Below are 25126 nucleotides of genomic sequence, written 5' to 3'. Positions count from 1 at the left end.
GACATTGGAAGGGGCTTGGTAAGGAAGAGCCTTCATGTCAAGATTGTGGCCTGAGGCCTGGACGGTTGGCGTAACCGTCCGGGCACCTAGGTCGGCCCGACAGCGTGTCGCGGGTTCGACTCCCGATGACCTTTGCTGTATGTCACCACCCCCATCTCCTGTCAGTGTACTGTTCCCATCAATAAAAGGTAGAAAAAGCCCACCCCCCCAAAAAATAAACGTTGGTGAATTCAGACTGAAACTACTGGTATACTAAAGTACGTTTGAAACTAGGTTTCCCATCATTTTCATGTCATTGGCCTCCACTCTCTTCGTATTGTGGACAGATTTATATTTGAGAGTCCATTTGTAAAAGTTTAAAAACTGTCCATCAAAGTCAGTTATTATAATTAAAGTCAGTGACATGAGATGCAGCAAAAGCAGTGCATTATGGGCATTATGGAAAATCAGATCTATAAACGTGTAGTATAGTGAGCAGAAATTGTTGCTTACACTTCTCCCATACTGCATCATGTCACTATCGGGTGGAAACCTTGCACATCCAAAACAGTTCCTTTATTTAATTTTAAAGTGAACAAGCTCACAATGAGTCATGATGCGACGCGTTGAGCTTGCAGTTCAGCAATTTATTTTTTGTGCGCGTTTCACACCTTTTTCTCACCAATTTAGTCATTTTTCATTCCTCCCCACCCACATTTGTGTGGGTGGGGAGGAATAAAACGCAGATCAGCTATTTTCACTACTTTAGTTCGACACTCTTGAATGATGAAGTAGTGCATTCATTTATGAAAAAAAAACATACAAAGTTGAAATATGGAGATGCGAGGTTTCTGCACGACAGCAGCAATAAACCAACATTTAATGTGGGATGTAGTCAGGAAGTGAGACAGACACATCCAGGTGAAATGACAGTCCATTTTATTAATCAGAACACAGCAGGCTACAGCAAACCAGCTCCTCACAGAACCCCATCCCCTTTAGTAACAGCAGACCAATCAGATCCCCTTCCTCCCCCTACAGTCACACCCATTCAGCTAGTTTAGCTCCACCCCCTTTGGAACAAGCGGAGGCCATATCAAACGTCCCCCTTTTTAAAGCAACAAGATCTGTGGATCATATGGACCGTGACTTCGACTTCCTGGTTTTATACAAAAGCTACACAATGTTACACTTGTTCATCAGAATACAATTTGACTGATTAACTTTTCTTTTGTAGTGTCGGACACCATTTAAAATGTTGAATCCTTTACTTGGATGGAGCATTTATCACTAGAAAACTCAAACACTAACAGACTAAAAGATACAAATGAAAAAACAAAACCAGAGATGAGTATCATAATTCCGAATTGTAAAGCAAGCTAAAATTAAATTGGTACCATTACAGACGAGAGGAAAACCAGAATAAAAAGTGACAAAAACTAAAGAGTAAAAAAATACAGACGGTAAAAGATTTTTTTTTTCTTCCTTTTTCTTTTTTTTTATTCCATCTTAGCGATCTTCTCTCCTGTGGGTCTTCACGTCAGGATTGGAAGTCGGCCAGCAGCTGGGCCGACACTGCAACATATCTGCACTTTTTAAAAATCTAGTTTGTCCCCAATGGAGCTCCCGTAGACAGGAAAACCGCTCGTCGTCGTCGTCAGGCACTTTCTGAAACCCCGCCATCCTCCATATGGGCCAATCACGATGCAGGTTCATCCAGATCACAAGATACAGCTGGACAGAGAGAAAAGAGAAAATGAAGGGAGGAGGAGAGGAAAAGAAGAAGCAAAAGAAGAGAAAGACGGGAGTTATTTGACACTAAACTAAATCAGTTACCAGAACACAACACACTACACAGCATCCAGTTAGTAGCAGAGCAGACGTGCAGCAACCCCCCCCCCCCCTCCCATGTGTGCATTATCAGTTTATGTGTGTACCATTTGTGCATTAGGTTTATATTTGTGTACTATGTGCTTATAATATATTCCTTTATTGTGATCCTAGTCATTCTATGGTTCAGTCTAGCTGCATCCTGCTACTTACTGTTGGAACCCTTGAGGTTCATTAACATTATAGTTTTTAAGGGATTCTCGCCACTTCTACTTTAATTATTTCAGTTATCTTACCTAGTACAAAGAGTATCATATCGTTTATTCATCTCACCTTGCAAAAAGTGCAAAGTTAAAAAATATATTACCTGCAGAAATGATAGTGAAACATTTTATGTATTTTACCTAACAGAAAGTGTAGTGTACCGTTTATTTTATCTTAGCTATTAGATATTGTAGCATGTTTTTATTCTTACATAGTAAGTCGAAATGTTTTGAATAACTGTACCTCGTAGAAAATGTAGAGCAATCTTGTTTTACCTAGTAGTATAAAGTGCAACATTGTATTTATTTTACGTAGTAAAAAATGTGAGCCTAATGTTTTTGTTCATCTCATCTAGTAGAAAGAGTAGTTCATGTTTTCCTTTTATCTTGCCCAAGTAGAAAGAGCAGCTTATTGTTTTTTTCTCTCTTACCTAGTAGAAAGTGTAGTGTAATGTCGGGCATCTTCTTGTTATTTACAGGTCGGTGTCGAACCAGGCCAGTTGGTTGGAGTCGCCAGGTGGCAGGCCATCAATCAGGTCCTGGGCATGGCCCAGGTCGGGCAGACCCTCTACAGGGGGATATTCCTGACCGGGGTGGTGAGCCCCAGTCAGGTCATGGTCCATCATGGGCTCCATGCCCATCGAGTCTCCTCCGTAACCCCCAGAGTGGAATGAACGGTAGCTGGGGTCTGGGAGAGCCAGATGGATGGACGGAGATGGAAGAGTGGACAGTGGAGGCAGGGTGGGGGAAGCAGGGCCATTGTTAAGGGTGATTTGTACTTAGTTGCACACTGGTGTTGCGCACCGAAAATAGCCAATCTACAAGCTCACAACGCGTCACGTGAGCAGCGTGACACGTTGCGAGCTTGCTATTTTCCGTGTGCGACACCGGTGCGCAACCAACTCTAAATCAGGCATTAGAGAGCATGTTAACAACTCAAGCTGTCACACAGTAGTATGATCATTTAACACAGCAACGCAACCTGCCCTCCATCCTCCAGCACAATGCAGATCTGGGGTCTGCTGATCAATGGCTAGCTTACTAGCCATTACTGACTCGATCATGCTGGAGGGATGAAGAGCAAGGCAAACCAAAATAAAACCAAACAAATCCAGCCCTCGTCTCCATGATGTCCTGTGATTTGTTTTGAACAGGTTTAGCGTTTCACAGATGTTTGTTTGTTTGTCTTTTTGAGTTCAGACAGTTTTATGTCACTACCAATTTAATAGTTGTATTAATGTAATAATCGGTTTCAGAATGTATTTAATATCTGTCCACATATCCTAATAAATAACCTTGGTCACAAACAACACTGTTTTCAAATGGACTCAGGACTAAAGTGGACTTCCGTCCAGCTGTTTATCAGATGAACATTGGATTTTGGTACCAAGCAGGTAAACGGCAGACAAAAGTTGGTAGGCTGTGACATCACTGTCCCCTACTGAGAAGAAGGAGGAAAGGCTTACCTTCTGGTCTGTATCCCAGTGGTTCTCCCTGAGCACCGATGTCCAGACCCAGCTCTCCAGTCTACAAACACACACACATACGAGGAGAGGTTCAGACATGCCTTCATACTATCCGTGGGGTTGTATAATAAAACTATAACCTAAATTGAAGTGTGACAAGTCTATCATCGGATTTCAGAGTTAGTATGTTATATTATACTAGCCCCGATCTTTTACTTCAGTTCTGACGACTGGTTGCTCTCTTCCATGATGTATGAGGTTATGTGTACAATGCATGTGTTTTATGTGGTTGTTAAGTGTTTGCGTGTACGTGTGCATGCATGCGTACCTCATTCCAGGCCATGGGTTCTGTCCTGAACAGAGAACTGGTCAGTTCTACAGAAAGACGCTTCTTGTAGTCTTGAGGTTTGTCCTCCGACATACGGAACAACACAGCAGCAGCATAGGTGGCTGGACAGAGAAAGATTTGTTTTAAACATACGCACAGTATTTCACAAATCTATAACAGCAATAGCAAATCCGTGTGCGTACTTACCCACTCCCTCATTGCGACTGTGGAGTAGCTCTGTGAGTGGGGCGGTGGCTCCTTCAGCCTCGATAGCTTCAGCAGCCTCTTTATCCTGAGCCAACTCACACAGGACGCCTGCTGCTACACGCTGAATGTTCTCTATGGGAGAATACAGCAGCTACACACACACACACACACACACCCCCCAAGTCATATACTGATGCTTGTGATCATGTACAGCAACACGCATGCACGTTGTTTCTTTTAACCAGGTTTTTCTTTTTGTCCGCGCTCAAAACGAGTCGGTATGTTTTCTCCTGCATGCAGTAGAAAGCCGAAGATTCTACAAAGCTTCATGAAGCTTAATTTGGGAGGCAGACTTACACTCTTGTACAGTACAACAGCACTCATCTCAAATTAAACGAGACATCAGCACGACTGATGTTCGAAGGCAATCACATCTGTATTACAGCACAATCTGCTGGGTGATATTGCTCTACTTTTACACATTTATCAAGTAATGGGAGGTAACAGTTTATTCATTTATTCAGCTCTGCCAACAAATATAATTCCTTCAGGACTGAAACAAAAATGTTGCTAAGCAACAGAGTCAGTTAAAAAAAACAGGCTAATGTTAGCCAAGTAGCAGAATGATACATTAACAGTCCAATTACAGTAATAGGTTCCAGCATCCAATCATATTACGAGACCAGAAATAATTGTTATACTATATTATTTGATAATGTGTTAGTTGATTCTGTGATTTCAATCTATTTGTGATCCATTATTGTTGTATTGTAGAATAACAGGTTAAGTTCTGCATACCTGGGTTCACTCCTACAGTCTTTAAGATAAATGCAATACAGAAGATGTGTTGTGTAATAATACCTGAACAAAGAGTGGAATGGTGTTGAGTCCTCTGATGACTATTCTGTTGTGCACGTCTCTGGCAAGGATGTGTAGAGCTCCTGTACAACCCTCTACGATCTCCTCCATGCGGACCCCCTCCTGCGCACACATACAAACATCAAAGGCCAATTTATGCGTTGCTCAGCAATTGTCCAACGATGTGTCATATGTCAAATGGGACATAAAAATCAGGTCGCAGATGCCTTCATAAAATGTCACGTACTCCGATTGGCTGGGAAGGCGAAGTAAGCTCAATTACCACAGAGATGCACGAGACTACATCTACTTCACCTTTTACATTATGTGGCGACGCCATCTGTGAGTCGCATTCAGTATGAATGCTAAAAACTCAGAACATCGCGACACACATAGTGACGCATTGTTTGACACAGTTCTGGCAAAGCATAAATTGCCAGAACTGCAAGCTCCTCCTTTTGTTGTTTTCCAGGACAGAATGAAAGGGGGGGACGACGACGACAAACACCACAAATCTAGATTTTCTGGCATCCTGTCTTGAAATCGATAGCAGATCAACAAGCTCACCGGCGCATGGTGGTTGCATGTGTGAGATACCAGTGCTCAACTCAGTATAAATAAATAAACGAAAAATAAGAATGTTAACAGCTCAATTCAGAAGATGACCTCAGGACAGTACAGTATCACTTTAAGACCTGAGGCCGATTCTACAAAATGCCTTCTAAAATCGGTAGTTTTTTTTGTAGTCACACTTTCAAGATTTTTCAAAAATGTTAAACAGCTGTACAAGCACATGGCACGAAATGACGCACTGTGATCTTGCATATCTGCTATTTTTTAATAGCCAAAGCAAAAAGACAGGTGCTTTCCTGGCTTTAGTGGGTTAAGCGCTGCCTGGGTTCAGTGGCGTTCTCAACAGGTGCTTCAGTGGAACAGGTAGGTATATTTAGAGGCAAACTTGTCCCCGATGGTGCAGCCTATCCGGCTTGTCCCCAATGGTGCAGCCTATCTAGGGAAGGAACACTGAGCACTCCGTCTTCAGGTGAAAAACAAATTGTTTTATTTTGTCTTGTTTGTCCAAAAATAAAACTATTTGTTTTTCACCTGCAGACAGAGTGCCTCAGTGGACCTTTCCTAGATAGGTTTGCACCATTGGGGACAAGCAGGACATCTTGGTGTTTTTGCCTCTAAAAGTACCTAATTCTGGAAGATCTGATCATCAGACCATCCTTGGTGTGCATTATGGTGTTAAAATGTAGGCTCCATCTGATAATTATTTTAAAAGTACGGCTACTACTGAATATTATTTTCATGGTTTAATCTGTTAGTTGCAGACAAATTTTTCATCATTCAATTAATGTATGTGATTATGTGAAGATAATAAAGTACAACAAATAATGGCTTCACCCATAGTTATAAGTGTTGTGTTCTCACCACAAACTGCTGCTGTGTTCCTCCCATACTGGTGCGTCTCTGTGTGTCCTGGTGTGCTCGGACCAGTAGCTGAACCAGTCTGGGAATGGCGCCTTGTTCTCTCAGAGGGGCATGGTTGGCCGGACAAAGAGCCAGGTTACGGATAAGACCCACTGTGGCCTGAAACATAACAATCACCATTTGACATTTAACCACTTAAAATACTTCAGTTGACTGGGGTATCCCAGGAGTCTATACTTGGACCGCTCTTTTCCCTCCAAAACAAATATTTTTGTTGAAAATAACTGATCTTCAAGGTCATGACGCGTCGCAACATGAGGCTTTGTGAGACCTATATACCCAGAATAGGAATGCTAGGGTCCATGTGGTTAACCTTTATTTAAACTTAATTAACCACTTAAACCCTCTATTCTAAGTGAAACGGACAGAGTTTCAACCGTGGCCTGAAGGAGGACAGATGACTACATTAACATTAATTTTAACTGACCACAGCACCTTTTTAATAGCAACACCATGCTGTACTTCTCACATCCTCTGCTCGGAGGTTCCTAGTACAACCAGTCTTCTACTGTTGGCCACTGCCATCATTTAAGTGTTGTATTGTTGTTTGGTTTGGATAAAATGAAGATATTGCTTATGTCATGCACCAAATACAACTAGTATTCCTTTTGCCTCAACTTCTCATTTAACTTTGACAAGATGTAAAATTAAGACTTACTTTAAATCCTCTGCTCACAAATGCATTTATTTTTCATCATGACCTTATATATTTACAATTTGACTCTAGACAACTGCTTAGATATCTTAATGGTGTCACTGTGTGTGCGCGAATCTTTATGAGAGGCCAGTGTGTGTGTGCGTGTGTGTGTGTGTGTGTGTGTGTGTGTGTGTGTGTGTGTGTGTGTGTGTGTGTGTGTGTATATCGATGTGTGTGTATGTATATCTTGATGTGTGTGTTTGTTTTTTCTCTTTTTCTTCATGTGTGTGTACCTTGATGAGGGGCCAGTGTGAGGGTGGGTGCAGTAGTTTAACTACTACAGGCAGTCCATAGTGCAGTCTGACAGCATTCTGAGCCATCTCTGCGTCTTGGTGTCGAGAGGTCAGGTGACGCAGGGCGCAGATTGCCGGCTCTGTGATGTCTTCTCTGTCTCCTGCTCGCAGGACAGTGCGAGTCAATGCCTCAATACCTCCAACCTACACACACACACACACATTCATACAGACATTACATTATATTCTGCTGACCAAAGACACCAATGACTGAGGAGATGGAGGATGTGTGTGTGTGTCTGTGTGGGGGGGGGGCCTCTGACCTGGCAGACCATCATTTTGTTCTTGTAGTTGTTACAGGTGAGGTTAGACAGAATACCAGCAGCACACGTCACCACGTTGATGTCATCACTGCCCAGTAGTTGAACTAGAGTTCCCAGTAAGCCCTCCATTGCTTCCTAAACACACACACACACACACACACACGAGAACGGACAAAGGCATCGCATTGGTGAGACAAGACGACACGTATCAGACACAGAGGGCCTTTCAACAAACCGCTTTACAATGTGCATTACATTCACACATACACACTGATGGTGGAGGAAACCATGCAATCAACGGGAACAGCTAGGGGTTAAGTGTTTTGCTCAAGGACACTTCAATACACAGCCAGAGGAGCTGGGAAACTTCCAATTCTACCTCCTGAGTCACTGCGACTCCAGGACGTCCAAGTTACTGGTGCTGCTACTGCCAATACTGTGACCAGTACATCACTACTACCACCACCATCACTAGATTGGTTCAAGTGGAGGGAAAGTGTGTGTACTCACCTGTTTGGTTGCAGCGTCTGACAGATTCCTGAGTGTCCAAAGACAGTTCTGGACCAGTCTCTGACTGGGGTCTGTCAGATGGAGACCCAGAGCCTGCATACCACCGGCCTCCACGATGGCTGGTTTGTTGCTGGAGCAGACAGAGAGCACCTTGAGGACTCTGCTGGTTGTCCACAATAACTTCTCATATGTGTACGTCCTCATGATGTTCACTAGGGCCTGGGGACCGCCACTAGCCAGGATTATCAACTACAACAACAGAGAGAGAGAGATTATATGATATGATGACTTCAACAACAACAAAAATCACTTTCTGTCAGATTTTACAGCGTTCCTCTCTTCTTAAGCCTAATTCATACTTTGCACTGTGTTACAAACCAAAAATAGCCTACCTAAAAGCCCACGTGTCGCGGATTTGACTCGTGGTGAGGTTGTGGGTCGGCTATTTTTGGCACATGTGAAGCATAAATTAAGCTTAAATATTCTCTCCCTCCCTCTCTCCATCCATCAGTGCTCACCTTGCTCTCCTGGTTTCCATAGGCCAGAATCTGCAGACAGTCCGTAGTGATAGCCAGGAACTTGACATTGGTCTTGTTGAGCAGAGCGACCATCTTCTGCAGCCCTCCTGCCAAACGGACAGCCATCTTGGCTCCTTCCTGGTGCAGCAGCAGGTTGTGCAGGGTGGTGATAGCGTAGAACAGTACAGAGTCTACCGGCGAACTGCAGGAAAAGTAACATACACACAGACAATTTGTAATAAACCAGGACAAATAGTTAATACCACGACCTGCCTTCTACAGTGTACTCTGAAGAAGGCAGAAGGCAGCCTAGTCTGTCCGAACGCTGGTCTGTTTTTAGTCTCTGTGTCCTAAATATATTACTGGCATCGGCAGCTACGAGTGTGTGGCGAGTGGCGACCCTTATTCTTCAAGTGTTTATACCTTTGGCCGGCACCTCTCAACGACTGGTGTGCGTTGCACCAATGATTACATTATTTTATGAATATTTAACCAATGAAAAGACCAAATAACTACATTGGATCCATTGGAACACAGGTTATTTTCTCCCTCCCATTTCCTGAATAGTAAAGAAAAAAAACTGTCTACCCAGTCACAACATTTAATACGAGCATAATGAAACATCTCGGAATGTAAAACTTGTCGTTTGAAAATGTCGAGTCTTACCCCAGCATCTTCACCAACGCTGGGATTCCTCCAGACTTGAAGATGGCCAACAGGCCCTCTCTGTGGTGAGACAGGTTGTGGAGGGTCCCTGCCGTGCAGCGGGCTGTCTCTACGTCGTTTGTGTTCTGCATGGTCCTGACGATGGCCGACACCATCTGGGGAGAGCGCATGATGGCGTGGCGCGACGCCTCCTTCTTGGAGAGCTGGTGCACCATCACCGCTGCCTTGTTCACCACCACCTGAACCACAGGAACCAGAAGAAACTGTTAGGGCAGTGTGGTTCTCAAACATTCTCATGTCAAGGACCCCCAGTTTGGTATACATTAGTCCACAGACTGAGTGTGTACAAATGGAACCAAAAGGACCCCGTTTTTAAAATCAATGAACCTATTAAATACTTTAATTTAATAATTTAGTGAAAATAGCAGCTCTAGAAGCTGAGAACACGCATTTCGAGCTTCTAGATCGGCTATTTTATCACTTTTTAATCAATGAATGATTCAATGAATCTATTAAATCGATTAGTTTGATTAACTGTTGCCCTCCTGCAAGCCAACAATATGCAAATACCTGGTCCTCGTCGTTGAGTAGTTTGGTGAGTTCTGGGATGGCCCTGGTGGCCAGTTCAGCGTCGTCCTGGTAGTTTATCAGGTTCACCACGGCGTGTTTGAGCATCTGCGATGGCTCGGCCAGTCTCTGGACGTTGGTGGGATGGGCTCCGTCATACTGGGTGGATGGGATCTGCATACCCTCCTCCAAGGTCTCGGGGAACATGGCGGCACGCACCCTCTGGGCGCGAGTCATGGCGTACTGACCATCTATTTCTGAGCAGGGACAGACAAATTAACAAGGGTGACCATTTTGTTTAATGACACCTTTTTGTATGCTACTTTTACAAAAACAAATGCCTCACAGGTTCCACCTACCCAGCAGTTTAATTCAGCCAGTCAATTCAGCCGTGATATTTTGTGATTAAAACAAAAAAAAGGTTTTAGTTAAAAAGTTAAAGCTCTATATTCTGATAATAGTAATCATTGTAATATAGAGTGTTTGTTCAGTAACAGGGTCTCCCAATCGCTAGCATTTAAGCTGCTAAAGGGGTTCTTTCAACTGATTGGATGAAATTGGTGACCCACCTGTATGAATTTTCGGTTTATTAAAGAGCTGGAGAGACAGGGAGACCCATGTCACTGAACAAGCACAATAACAATTATTACAAGTTATTTTAACCACAAAATATTACTTACACCCCTTTAAGTCAGGCTCAATAATAACTTGCAAACACCCATCCGTATACATTTCCAGCTTAAGACAGTTAGGCATAGATTAGTAACATGAACAGAATTATAAAAACACCCACCTTGTACTTGTTCCGGTGCGAAGTTCTGGTTGAAGCCCTGCTCCCACTCATACAGAACCTGGTTATCCACACCCTCCTCTTCCTCTGGGTTGCCCTTCCCGCTGAGAGAGGGTGCCGTGGTGGTCGCCCCAGAGTGGATACCAGAGTCCAGGTAGGACTGCTGCTGCCAGTGGCTGACTGCAGCCTTACGGTCCGGCTCCATGGCCATGTCCAACTCCATCAGATCAGCTGCCAAGACAAACGCATCAACATTATGTACTTGTTTAACACTTGCAGGGAGAAAATATCAAGAACAACAGGACAATAGCCAATGTTTGGGAGAAATTCTCAATTGCTTAAAGTAAGAATGTCAGGCATGGATGAAAACAAACACAAAACCGCATTAAATGAACATGCCGTGTGTTCCACAACATTAAATCATTTCCAGCAGGCTATAAAGTTGTAGTTAGAGGAGAAGACCTTTATTGTAGAGGACAAGAACTTAATTATTCTAAGGTTAGACTAATTTCATGTCCTGTCAGTAATCATGTAATGTCCAAGTAGTGCGTCAGTAGTCCTGTTATGTCCATGTACCGTAGGGTGTCAGAAGTCCTGTATGTCCATGTAGTGTGTCAGAGTCATGCTGTCAATGCAGTACCAAAACTCACAAATCAACTTATAAGTGTTCCTCAGTTATGTTGTTTGACAGACTGGAAGTGTGAATTCCAGTGAGTTGGGCTGGTGACACAGGAAGTGAGCATGCTGAGGGCAGCTGGCCAGGTTACTGTGTGTGTGTGGCTTTATATTCAGTGTATCCATACACCTGTTCACATCTGGAAGAGACATGTGATGCATGGGCTACAGCGAGGTCCATAATTCAGGCAGAGTTGGATTCTGCACTTCTTCAAAGTAATTGTATGTAATCAGTTCTCACTGCAGTTAAAACACTGTCCATGGAAGGTAGGGGTGTGTGTGTGTGTGTGTGTGTGTGTGTGTGTGTGTGTGTGTGTGTGTGTGTGTACGCACAAGTACACAGGAGGGAATGGTGAGGCAAGATGAAAGGCAGCAAATTGAGAGGAGTTGGCAGTGAAATTGTGTGGTTTTAACAGATGCATTTGTTGGGGGGGGTTAATGGTGGATTTTTAGTCCACCTGTCTATAGTTTCATATCTAAAATATTAATGCCATCCTATGTGTGACAGAGGAGAGGGAAGAGATGGACCTGAAGCCAACAAATCCTTACCATATTTGGTGGTTGGCTTACCTAAAAGCAACATCTCTCCTGGAATATAAAGAGTGTGTGTGTACGTGTGTGTTATAGACTCACCCTGGGAAGCCATGTTTCTCTAAAGTCACAGCCCGCACAGCTTCCTGATCTGAAACACAAAGACACACATGGTAAGTCAATCATCCATCATTCCATCCCTCTGTAAAACTCCTTCCTAGGCTGACTATCAAATCATTTATATTTTGTCGTCAAAACTGTGGTTCAAACGTGAGTGAGAGAGAAATAATGGGGTGGGCTAATGTTAGGAATTTTCTCAGCTTGAATAAAATGTCCTCAGCTTGAATAAAATGATTCCTCCCTGCCTTTGGGCTCAATACTGAACATTTTGTTTGGAGAACTGTCTCGGCTTCGTCCCATTAAAACCACTCCGCCTGTTTAGGGTTTGGAAAGTGAATATTGTGATGATACATTTCTCAGACTAATGGTGCACCCACACTCAACAGGCGGACATGTGATCAAAACTAAATAAGAAATAATAAACACACTCCCATAAAAATAACTGGAAGTGCTGCCCCGCCCCCCCCCCCCATCCCCAAAAACACCCTCATCCCTGAAACGTCTCTTCCCAGAGCCTCCTCCGTCTCCTGGTCTCATTACCACCTCTCCCTCTCGCTCTCTCCAGACATACAGACGGCAGCACAAAGCCTTCATTAAGTGCAGTAGCTAGTGACTAGCCAGGCGAGGAAGGGAGGGAAGGAAAGGAAGGAATCGGGGGAGAGGGAAGAAGGGGGGGGGGGAGAAAAAGGAGGCGGGATGAAAAGAGGGCAGAAACATTCCAGTGCTGGCTTTGAAGCTCAAACCACAGAAACAGAGGGAGAGAGAGGGAGAGAAGAAGAAGGGAGAGAAGGGAAGAGAGATAGGAATGCTTTAAAGGAGGAAGGGATTTTTTTCTTTTTAATGTAAGAATGATTAAGGGCACTTCATTTTATTACATAGCACAGCAGAGAGAGTTCAGAAAACGAGAGAAAGAGCGAGAGAGAATGAGAGATCATAAAATGTAACCGTCATGAACTGTTGACATCACACAGTTCATTGCGTTCGGGATGCAAGAAATCCAAAGAGTTTCTTTTCAACTACACATTTACAGAATGTAAATAAAATGCGTACATGATCAAATAAAACATTGTTTGATGCCAGTTGTGCTGTTGTGGTAAAGTTTCTCAAATCCAACCGTTAAGGTTGGCTAACTTGAGATTCTTTAGCCAGGCTCCAGCTAAGCCATGAGGGCAACATATCAGTCATCTTCAACTAAATGTAAAGTGGCTGCTAGGGCTACCATTTATGCGATGAAGTTAGTAATTATACAACATTTCTGTCATGGGCCTGCAGTCTGTAAATTGGTTCCATCATAGATGATTCAACTGTTCAACATGATTCTGTATTTTTTAACCACATGACCCGGGCATCCCTATTCTGGGCATGTCATAATAGGATGAAAATAAGATGAAAATAGGCCAACATTCACCAAAAAGAGCAGCTCTACAAGCTCCCAATGAATAACGCGATCGCCTGTAGATTGCCCATTTTCGGCAAAGAGATTTGGTGTAGAGGGGGAATAAGGAGGGGTTCAAGTACGGACCCTTGGGGGACTCCGGCGGTTAAATAAGTCACCTCCACCTGACACTAGGGATGCTCCAATAGATCGGCCACCGATGTATGCATAACGGCAATAAAAAAAATATATAAGAGCCTAAAAATACAATTAAAATAAATTGTGCCTACAAAACTATTTTAGAAGAATATTTTGGCTTTTTAATGGCTTGTTTACTACTTGGGCTGCTGCAGTCCAACCTGTGCAACTCTCGTAATTTTACACAGCCCGCGCCAAGTGCCGCTCTCTCTGAAAAGTGGCTTGTGTGTGACTTGGCTTTGTGAGGATGGCATTATGCAAATGAGAAGAAGCACTTCTTCACAACAACCAAAATGGATTAAAATTACCTCCAGCCACCACGACTACATGGCAATTATGGACCACAGAGCAGAGAAGAAAGTAGGGGTGATTTAAAACCAATTTCATGTGTTGTCAGAGAGTCTGAAAGGGGCTGCATTCAGATGGTAGCTGGCACATTCACAAAACAAACACTGTCATCCATCTATAAATTCCAGGTATCTCGGTGTATGTATGTCCTTCACATATCTCGAGAACCATTCATCTAATCAACTTCCCACTTGAAAGGTTTATTGCAGAGGACCAAAAGGGACTAAGGCGATCAGATGAACAGTTCGTGATTGCTGCAAGCAGCCATACCATGGTTCGACAAGGCTGCAAAAAGCAGCACTTCCGGGGACCAAGCAATAGGCCCGCTCCCAACAGGCACGCCCCCATTAACGCTGCACACAGTGATACCGGTCAAGAAAATCAGCTCCTTCCGATGGGCACACAAACAGCCACGCCCCAAACGGGCAATGCACTAGTTTCAATACATATTACAGCTGAGGGCCATGTCGGTAGCTGACCAGATAGTGTCGCCCACAGACTTGTGTACAGTACAGTTGCTACAAAGAGCTTTTCATAATAATACTCATTTGTAGTCACCATGTAAACATCAGGATGACTGGAGGTTAGCTGATGAGAAATCAGCCCACTGCTTGTTCTACATACTGTGATGCTGTACTGACAACATGGTTTTGCTAAATGCTGGTCATCACCTACCATCACAGACACACAACTATAACACAGATGGGGCTATGGATGGTGAGTGCACAGGGGTATACAGTATTTGACATGTTCTAAACAGTAGCTGGGATTTTGGGACTAAGAAAATGGTAGGAACAAACCCGTATTCAGTTAGTTTACGTACAAACTACGATTTGTAGTTACAAAATAGTCACAAGAAAAAGAAACAGGAAAAAGTCAAACAATGTTAAATACCCCAATGCAAGAATAAAGTTCTATATACACTGTGGGTCAATAACAGACCTACATAGTTAATAGGCTATTTCAACAGCAGACCTGATGAAGACCTGGTTGCGGTCGGACCATTGTCCTTGATAAAGTTCTCTCCTGGGAACTGACAGTGTGCGGACATCTTTTTCTTCGCAGGTTTGGCCCCATGTTACAGGATGAGCACTAGGGCTGCGCAATATATTTTAGCATCGACATCACTATGTGCGCAATAGGCATAGCGCAGGACGTGCAATTTTATCAATAAAAGGCAAATTAACTCAAACACGGCATGCAACTTTTTTACTGACGCAAAATCAAGAATATTTAGGCAACATGTTTGGGAGGAAGAGAGAGAGAGTCAGTGATGATGTTTGTGTGTTGCCTGTGTGTATCTGGCACACTGCCAGAGCCATCTCACTGGCTCTGTGCAGCAGGTAAGAGAAGACTCCCTCCTCCCTCTCCATGTAAAAAAATATACATTACATCATCATTATGGCTGCAGAGCACTTCACACTCTACATGTGTGGTGTTACATACAGTGTAAACACGTTACTGGCTTACAAATACAGTTCATTGTTAATATTGAGGATGCTGCAGTCCAGTCACATAGCTAGAGGGAGAGAGAGATCCAGTCAGCATGTCAATGAACCAGCTGTCTGTACACACACACACACACACACACCTCTACACTGAAGTCAGGAACCAAAACTGCCATCATCAAGCCATTTAAGAAGGTTTTTTTTTCCCTCCAAGTTTTTGTCTACAGCCCTGTCCGTACCACGGTCATGACTACAGCTGGAGACCAACTCATAACATACAGGTAGGTTACACAAACACAACTATCACATTAACTACACTTATAGACATGCTGACACAGCCAATCACTCACTGACACTCATTCACTGCTACACACAAAAGGCACATGCACACACATTGTCCCACACTGACTGCCAAACCCAAACACCCGCAGGCTATAGTGAATGACTCCCTTGCCTGTCCCCCCGCACGGTGCGTCATTAAACACAGCACTGACTCAAGTCCTGAAAACCGCTGCACGCAAGCCACAAACACACATTCACTGCTCACACGCCATCCTAGCCCAGCCCTTCCCATCCCAGCTTGCCAGAGCAGGTCTGCCCTCACATGACGCAGCCTGCTCATAATGGAAGCCATGTGTCCTGTACCAAAGCCTACAGGCAGAGCCATCCAAACATACAGTCACACAGTGAAGCTGCCTATCATTTACACTACTGGGAAATGTGGCTCCCTTTACATGTGGCTTCGGAGCGCTTTCAAGCCATGATAGGTTTCTTTTGATCGCGGAAACAGCTCAAGAATATGGTTTACAATGGCGTGATGGCCCTATGAAATCAAGTTTTATTTATTTTTTGTTTTACAATTAGGCTCTACAAATTAAACCTAAAGAAACGAGCAACACAGACAAAGTTTTCTTACAGATGAGTTAGTCCTGGTCTGGACGTCATCCTAGCGATGCTAGAGAACAGCAGCATCCCCAGTTAGAGTTCAATTTAAAACCACATGTCACAAATAGGAGCTATATGCTAGGAACTGCATGTCAGAGCTCATAGTGAGTCACAGATGGCTGATGGCACACAAACACACTTACGGTCATCACCAGGCCAAGCAGTTCTTCACGCATGTGTGTGTGTTGTTTTAAAAGTGGTTGTGGATGGAGAGAAAGCCATATGTTATCAGGCTTGGCTTGATCCCACTAGTGAACTTGGTGGCACACACACACACACCACTCAACAAACACATAGAAACTCCAACAAATCTACACACATGAACATGCACACAGTGTTGTGGACTTGGTAACGGAGAGATGGCAACACAGCTGTATGGAGTTTGTGTAACCACAGCAGTAAAGCCTCAGTCTAATGACAGGCTTCCTTCTGCAGGCTGCACTAGAATAGCCTGCAGTAGCCTGGAGCTCTGTTTCCATCTAAGAAATGCAAAATATGAGCTGTTGCATTAGAAATGCTTAATGGCAACAGCCTGATTGAACTTCCCTCAAAAATCTCAGGATTTATTTTACGCTTTGAAGCCGGAAACATCTTGGTTGATACAGAAATGATATGGAGAAACGTTGACATTTGACAGAAAGCTTGCCTGTTGAATAATGAAGTGGTATGCTGCTTTTGTCTCTTGTCCTGGACTGGTGATGGTACTTTTAACAGGCTGTTTAGAATCTGGTATTACCTACAACCTCACAATATGTATCACGATACAGAGGCCACGATATGACCACAATAATACAAGTTGATTTTGAATAATGACCATGTCCTACAGTATTTACTACAAGAGCTCTTCTTTATTATTCTATATAACACCAAAGGCAGTCTCAACTTTTGCACAAATTAAAACACTTACATTTCAGGCACACAGAGATCTTTAAAGTAAAATAAAATGTGTTTATAATCTCAGAGTTCCCAACTTCCCATTAATAAATGCAATTAAAATATTATCTTTTTAAACTTAAAAAAGGCCTTTTCTGTTGTCTCTTGTATTTTTTGTCTTTTGTTGCAAACTAAAATGTTGCAACAAGCTCATGTCTGACTCCGAGTCTCAGACATGAGTCGTTTCTGTTATGTGGCACCATAACTGCGTCACACACAGCATTCCCTGCTGTATCGATACAATAGTCTCTGTATCGAGGTGCGCATCGACAAGCATGACTATGCGATATATTGCCGTAAAAAGGTCTCGACCAATGGGCTTGTGCATGTAAGTTGTTTGTGACGTAGATGCAAAAAGGGCACTAATGCACACGGTTGTCACGGCTGATGTCATCAAACCAGTGGGCCCAAAACCGGAAGGAGGATGTCACTAGGGGAGTATGCTCTTGGTGAGCAAATTTCATTGAAATTAGTGGGTAGGGATTGTGTGCCGTCCTCCAAATAATACATAATGCAATGGTGCACAATGTTCACAAGACAAAGTCATTGTGTTTGCAAATACAGTGTTACCCAGAGTGTGTTCAAAGCAGACAAGATCACAGGACAAATCATACTAGTGTACTTTGTCAAAACGCTTACAGGTTGGAAGGTCTGTGAATCCTGTATATTCATGGCTTTTTTATCAGCATCCTGCATCAATTGCAAATTCAATATGAGCTCGTCACTGTGCCGTGTGCCATAAGCCAAAGCCAATTCCTTATATGAATGTCATATTTGGCAACCAAGTGTTTCTGATTCTAATCAGCAGAGAACTATGAAGAGGATTTCAATAAACAGCATTAGGCAATCAACCAAGTGACTCAACTAGCATGACATTAAATTAACTGCTGAGGCGTCACATTGGCTGTTACTATGTGTATTCTGTACATGCAAGACAATGGGTTTAAACCACACTCATGACCTGTCACCCCTCTCTCTCTTCTAGTGCTGTCTAATGAATTAAATGTCAAATAGACAGATGACCAATGATCATGTCAGGAACTGAGAAGTAGTTATTACAACAACTCTCCATTTGAAGCTGTTGAAGTTGATAAATGTCTCTAGATATCACATCCCCATGTAGGATAATCACAAACCCATGTTGTCCTCTTCTGCAAAGTCAAGATCGGGTCAACATTTTGATCCTGGACCTCTGAATTCCGGCTGACATAGATCGTAGTAGTAGTTTCCATGACAGGGAGATTAAATTCATTTACATGTACCTCACAAATGCAAGGTTGAAATATTGTACTAATTAAACTCACTGTGGGTGCAAAAAACATCTTAAATGCACACCATTTCTGCTTATTCTATATATTACCTTTGTAGCAATTCTCTCGCTGATTGCTGGTTACTTACTGTAGCTAAACGACTAACCAGTTGTCTGCTGTTGGTGAACAACTGACGTAGCCTTAGTTTCGCAACTAACTCAGCTTGTCTGCAAACAATGGCATTCCACCCATAGAGCTATATAATATCCCATACCTGCCGTCCCTTCCGGCTTTGCAAAGTATAATATTCCATCATGGTCATACAAGATCATACATACGTACATACATACATACTAAGCCCGATTTGTACTTTTTTGCACATTTGGCCGATCTACAAGCCTGTAACACGTCGCAGTGAGACGCGATATGGGTTTGTAGGTCTGCTATTTTTGGTGCGAGACACGGCACACAACAAAGTATAAATCAGGCATTAGTCAAACCGTGCTACGGTACCAGCTCTGTACCAGAGACAAAAGCTAGAGTGTCTAAAGATCTATGTTTATGTATGATATATGACCAGAGCTGTGAAACCATCAAACAGAGTGCATCTCATTAATCACAAATGGGTGGACTACTGGACTTCACAAGCTACTCAGCTATATTACAGTCACATCTCAGGTTATGACACGCTAATGGGAACTGAGTTCTGAACTGGGTTCTACAGATTCCTTTTCTTTTTATATTGTGATAAATATTGTATTGTGGACTTGGAGAATTCCTTAACCACATTAACCCTAGCAGCGCTTTTTGGGGCAAACATACCAGATCTACAAGCTTGCATGTCTAAATATGACGCACTGTGTGAGCTTAGATCAGCAATTTATTTTTCGCTAAGAAATTTGGTGTAGAGGGGAAAAGGAGCAGACCTAGTATACCAACATAAAATAGGCCATGCATCACTCTTCATCAATAAACATCCACTGTCATTCTGTGCTGCGTCTGCAGCATACTGACATATTGCATCGTTGCTTGGTTGCAGGGTCAGATAGACCTTAATGGTAACGATACAACATTACATTTATGGTTAGATAGACCTATGGCAGTGGTACAACTACAGGCAGGGGCAGAAGAAGCTTTACTGGCATCTTTTTGTTTTTTAGCACGGTTCAGTAATAATCACAATCCAGAGTGAAGACCGAAACCATCTATTTTTCTTTCATTGCACAACATAACAACCTGATTTATTTGGGGGGGGGGGGGGTGAAGTAATTGAGGTTTAGGACTAAATTGTAGCCATCTTCTCTCTGGTAGTGTGTTTTTTTTGTTTTTTTAACTGTCAAGGGCAATAACTAAATTTAGCACAGGTAGTTGATATGCTACGGTTTGCTTATCAATAGAAAAGGATAACAAAACGCTAGACTGGAAGCAGCACAGTGTGCAGGGATACATAGACCACAGTGAAAGCAGTACAATGTGCCGGGCCAGATAGACCACTATGAAAGCTGTACAATGTGCCGGGTCAGCAGTGAACCCTCGCTACGGACCACAACCATACACAGGATAAACCTCTGCCACTGCACTGTCTGGTCTGTGGGCCCTGATTTACCTCACTCACTGGAAACCAGTCAAATGATACACTGTGTGTGCGTTATTCTGGATTCATTGACTACTTCCCCTCCTGTGTTGTAGCAGTGGGAGAAACACTGGGGAATCCACTGCCACAGACATGCATGAAAGTCCTGCAGCACTATTCTTTAATGGCATATATATGCACCTAATTTATAATACCTGGAAAATAACCACTTTGTGATTGAAGTAAGTTAAGGATTGTGTCTTTTTTTCATAATCATTTCTCTCCTGTGTTCCTAAACACATACTACATTCATTCTTGGTTTAATGTGTAATGTAATGTTTCCATCTGGATCAGAGAAGGAAAAAAAAGTCTTTGACAAATAGGACAAACTTAAATGCCAGAAATTAAAACAATCGAAACTCAATGTGAAAACACCAATTACATCCTATTACCATCAGAATATCTGCCATAAACATGATATTGTCAACAAATCTGAACCTCCAATCCATCCATGCCCGTCTAATTTACTACCGCACACATTTCAATAATAAAAGGTGGGAAGCTGAGCACCAAGACTGCAATAGCCTACTTAACAACTATAACACATAGCATTAGACACGCAAATAGGTTTGTAGGATGTAAAGCAGCACTTACAGAATTATTCTAAAAGGCATTTGTAAATAAAGCTACCGGCAAGGAGTGCCAGATGTTAGGCTTTCAACAGAGCTGATTCTGGTTACAACTGCAGACCATACCAAAAGGAGTCCTGTAACCTTCGGATGTAACCAACACACCCACGCTTCCGTTCTCCTCATTTCCTACATATCGTTTCAGGTCACCTACATCAATCAAATTACCTGATTTATGGCTGTTATGCAAAATCCCTTAAACATAACCATAGATGGTAATAGAGGTATGGCCTATATATATATATATATATATATATATATATATAACACCATGCTTTTATCTAAGTCAGGAGATAATGTAGATTAATTAATAACATTGCACAAAGAGTTTCATTTAAAAATAAATGTAATGTTGCATAACCTCCTATACATTGCTAGATCTGAGAAGTCTGCCAAATACAACCAAACTGAGATTGCAACTGGAATTTTTTTTCCTATAAATCCAGTACCTTACAGGATAACTAAAAAACAATAAAGTATGTAATATATGTCCAATGCCACCTCTGTATGGCTTTCCCTATGTTAAAGTCTGTGTATAGGACTAGGACTGACAGAAGCATAGCAGTGATTTTTTTTACCTCAGCATCTCTCACTTACTTACACAAACACACACACGTTAGCTGTGAGAATGTTGGAAAGGAAGAAAATCATCTATCACTCAATAATAGATTAACATCCAGAACTGTGGTTCTCAACCAGTGGTCCTTGAGGAGGTTCCAGGTGGTCCCCAGCTAAATGATGGAAGAGTTGGTAACCAAATGGACCCTTATTAGATCTTTAACTCTTGAGGGTCCATTTGGTTTCATTTTACACTCTCAAAGAGTTAAATTATTGTCAAACATCTGCATTACTTAATTTACAAGTAGTAACACAATTAAAAAGAATGTAGAAGAATTGTTATTTTGATCGTTTGCCTGTTATGTCTCCTTTTGGTACCACATCAATACAGCATGGAATTGTGGACAGAATCTTATCCAGCAATAACAACATATTCCAAGTCTTGGGTCTGAGAGTCTAAATCTCATCGAATGGTGGTCCGTGGCTCAAATGCTGAATAAATAATGGACCTTGATATTATGAAAAGGGTTGAAAACCACTGACCTAGAAGTCCACAAACTAGCATGTCCCATACCCTGCCCCCTCCCTGCCAACACACACACACACACACACACACACACACACACTGACTTCCAACACCATTGACTCAAATTTCACACTCTTGGCTCCTCCTCGTCTTCCTCCCAGAGCACAACGGCTGAGGAATTTTGTCGGTCTTTGTTTAAAAAGACGAAGGGAAAGGCCAACTGTCCCACCAAAAAAACAACCGTAATAAATACATTTATCAGGATTCGCGTAAAATTCAGACACATTCCTTCAATCCGAGTTCATATAAAGCTCAGTCTAACTATTGATACGCCAGCTCGATTGTTTCGTGGGGGGTCAGGGCAAACTTTTCGCCACATCTACTCGCTTCTTGCCTTTACAAGCACAGAGGGCTCAACAATCAATGCACTAGTATTCCAATAGGATATGATCGATATATACTTGAATAGCTGTAGTTTAGAAGAAGAAAAAAAATAGAGCCTCAAAAACACTGAAACAACAAGCACCGATCAGATCACACGGTGCAACTGTAGCCAGTGAGTCAGATTGCAGGAATGTCGCTGGGAGAAAAGGGCAACAAACCCTACAGAGCAGCTGTAAACACACATCTGCAAAACAAAAATTAAAATGCCAGTCTTCCTGCGCTTATCGGAGGTTTTAGTGTAACTTTAACGTTAGATGTGTTATAACATTTAAGACTTAAATTAAGTGTGTCCGTCCTAAGGATCTCCCGAAGACATGCTGTTATAACTAGATTGACGTAGCCCCCAGAATGAGTTGCTGAGCCCCCTTAAACGGAATGTTTAGTAAATAAGCATGAATACCTTCCTCCATCATGGTGTGTTTGCATTGCAGAGCTTAAATAAATAATAATAAAGCATGGCTTAAATAAGTCTAATTTATACTTTGCCTCAGGGGCCATTCGTTTGAAAACAAAAAATGACGCATCTTCAACTGGAAAGTATCGACGCAAAAACGTGTGGGCTATTATGATCTGTCTTAAACATCATTTTAGTCGCTCGTCGTCATTTGTGCCGAGCGACTTGGTAGAAAATAATTGATAAGCAATTCAAACCAGCCAAATACCAAAACGCTCGCCCCAAAACACAGTCGCCCCGGGGCAAATCCGGCGACCTCGGAACGGTCGCCACCTGGTATTCCTAAAGGTAACCTCAGTAAACGATGCCTAAAACGGAACCTTATTCCTAAACGTAACCTCGGTAAAACGGTGCCAAAGCATAACGTTATTCCTAAACTTAGCCTCGGTAAAACTATGCCCTACCATTGACTTAATTTATAACCATATCCTCTGTAAAACAAATACAAGAAAACAAGAACCACTTTCGAGGGGTCCGCGAAAAGAAATGGGGGCGAGTGTGTTTTGGGGCGAGTCTTCCGGTTACCGACCCAAATACATTGATAGGCTTCCGAGGAATCTGAACATAATTCAAGTTAACAGGTAGATTTTTCTTTTGAAAATTACGCGGAAAAACGCGTTCCTCCTCATGCATAAACAGACAGAAGACCCAGTATTAACAGATATAAAGTATTTATTGTCCACTATAGGCGGTGCCGTGGCTTGGTAAAATATTTGCCATTAAAAACCAGCTGCTTGGCTTGACGCCCCCCCTCACAGAACAGCGTAGTGTTGCCAGGTTGTGTGAGAGAAATAAGCAACCAGGTCTAGGAAAACAAGCCCAAAAGAAGCGAGCTCCCTTCGCCCTTTAAACAGACTACATCGACTATTTGAAAATAGCCGATCTTCAAGCTCACAACGCGCCACGATGCGACGCGTTATGAGCTTGTAGATCTGGCTTTTTTTTCTAATCTTGGAAGAAAATTAAAAAAATATATATGTTTTTTTAAGATGATTTTAACACAAATCTGGTATGGGGGGGGGGTCCCTGGCACAAATTGTTTTTAGATGGGGGGATTAATTAACCAGATTAATCTGATGGTCCTTGCCATGAAAATGTTTAAAGAAGCACTGGGTTTAAACAACATTAGGAAACAAGCCCAAATAAGCAACAACTACACTTTAGAAACAAGCCCAAAAAAAACGCAACCACCACCAATATTTACAAGCAACTTTAGAAAAAAACAAGCCCAACAAGTCGCTTATAATAAGCAGACATGGCAACGCAGAGAGCAGCGTAGATTCCATTCCTGGCGATTCAAAGCTCGAAAAAATGGGGAGAAAAACGAGCAAGAAAACGAGTTAAAATGACAACGGCCTGGATGATATGTGATGATATAACAAGCCTACCCTTGTCAAAATCTTCGTCCAAGTCCGTCCAGTCGGATAGTGAAGAATAAAAAGCGGTCTGGAATGGATAAAACACGGGAGAGAAAACGTGAGGTGCTCTCATCCACTGCAGCCTCTAGGCTTCCAGCTCTCACACCAACAGTCACACGGTTTAAGATGGCGGCGCAGGTCTTATAGACCGGAGCACTACTCTTCGGTGGTCCGGTATCCCGCCGCGCAAGGACATGAGCTAGAACCCGTGCTGCCAGGTTTTGCGAAAGAAATAAGCAACTAGGTCTGGGAAAACAAGCCCAAAATAAGTGACACAAGAGCACTTTCAAGTAACTTATGTGTGCATGAAACCTTGAAACCTTTTAACAACACACATCTTGTATGGGGCATTGGGGGGTCCCTGGCATACATTTTCAGTTGAGGGGTCCATGATATGAAAATGTTTGAGAACCACTGCCTGGTTTAAACAACATTAGGAAACAAGCCCAAATAAGCAACTGCACTTTCGAAACAAGCCCAAAAAACTGCAACCCGCAACTAACCAATATTTACAAGCAACTTTACAGGAAAAGAAGCCCAAAGTCGCTTATAATAAGCGGACATGGCAACACTGATTAGAACCCCCTTGACGGAATTGTGACCCCCCCCCCCCCCCACTGCCTTTCATTTGTATTAATAGACCACGCACAATGATGATGCGAGAACATCTCATTTGTTGAAATGCGTTATATACATTTATCTGTGTTGTCTTCAACATAATGTAAGTGTGGGTGTGCATGAGTATCAATACACAATTGAACGAGGTTCCGGCAGACTACAAAAGGAAATCCGAATCTGAACTGATTCAGATCGTATGGTTTCTTTCACACCATATAGGGGTAAATAAATCAATTCGTTGGACTAATTTGATTGTCTTATTGAGGGGGGAACAATTAGGCTACACCATAACTT

General features: G+C 42.6%; 1 protein-coding gene across 1 annotated transcript; it reads right to left on the bottom strand.

Annotated features, from left to right (window-relative positions):
* Positions 1 to 901: 901 nt before the first annotated feature.
* On the bottom strand, positions 902 to 24325 carry ctnnb1 (catenin (cadherin-associated protein), beta 1). The gene is made up of 16 exons (XM_080426167.1): positions 24185 to 24325; positions 12038 to 12086; positions 10733 to 10960; positions 9943 to 10196; positions 9373 to 9611; positions 8707 to 8908; positions 8189 to 8437; positions 7679 to 7813; positions 7356 to 7559; positions 6366 to 6524; positions 4935 to 5054; positions 4074 to 4224; positions 3867 to 3988; positions 3539 to 3599; positions 2504 to 2760; positions 902 to 1713 (listed from the first exon to the last, which is right to left on the bottom strand). The coding sequence occupies exons 2-15, from the start codon at positions 12048 to 12050 to the stop codon at positions 2546 to 2548; spliced, it is 2352 nt and encodes a 783-aa protein (XP_080282293.1). The 5' UTR covers positions 12051 to 12086; positions 24185 to 24325; the 3' UTR covers positions 902 to 1713; positions 2504 to 2545.
* Between the last annotated feature and the right edge of the window lie 801 nt (positions 24326 to 25126).

Source organism: Gymnoscopelus braueri (genome assembly GCF_963280865.1).
Source record: "Gymnoscopelus braueri genome assembly, chromosome: 4".
Taxonomy (NCBI): Eukaryota; Metazoa; Chordata; class Actinopteri; order Myctophiformes; family Myctophidae; genus Gymnoscopelus; species Gymnoscopelus braueri.
This window is presented reverse-complemented; position numbering and strand designations above follow the sequence as displayed.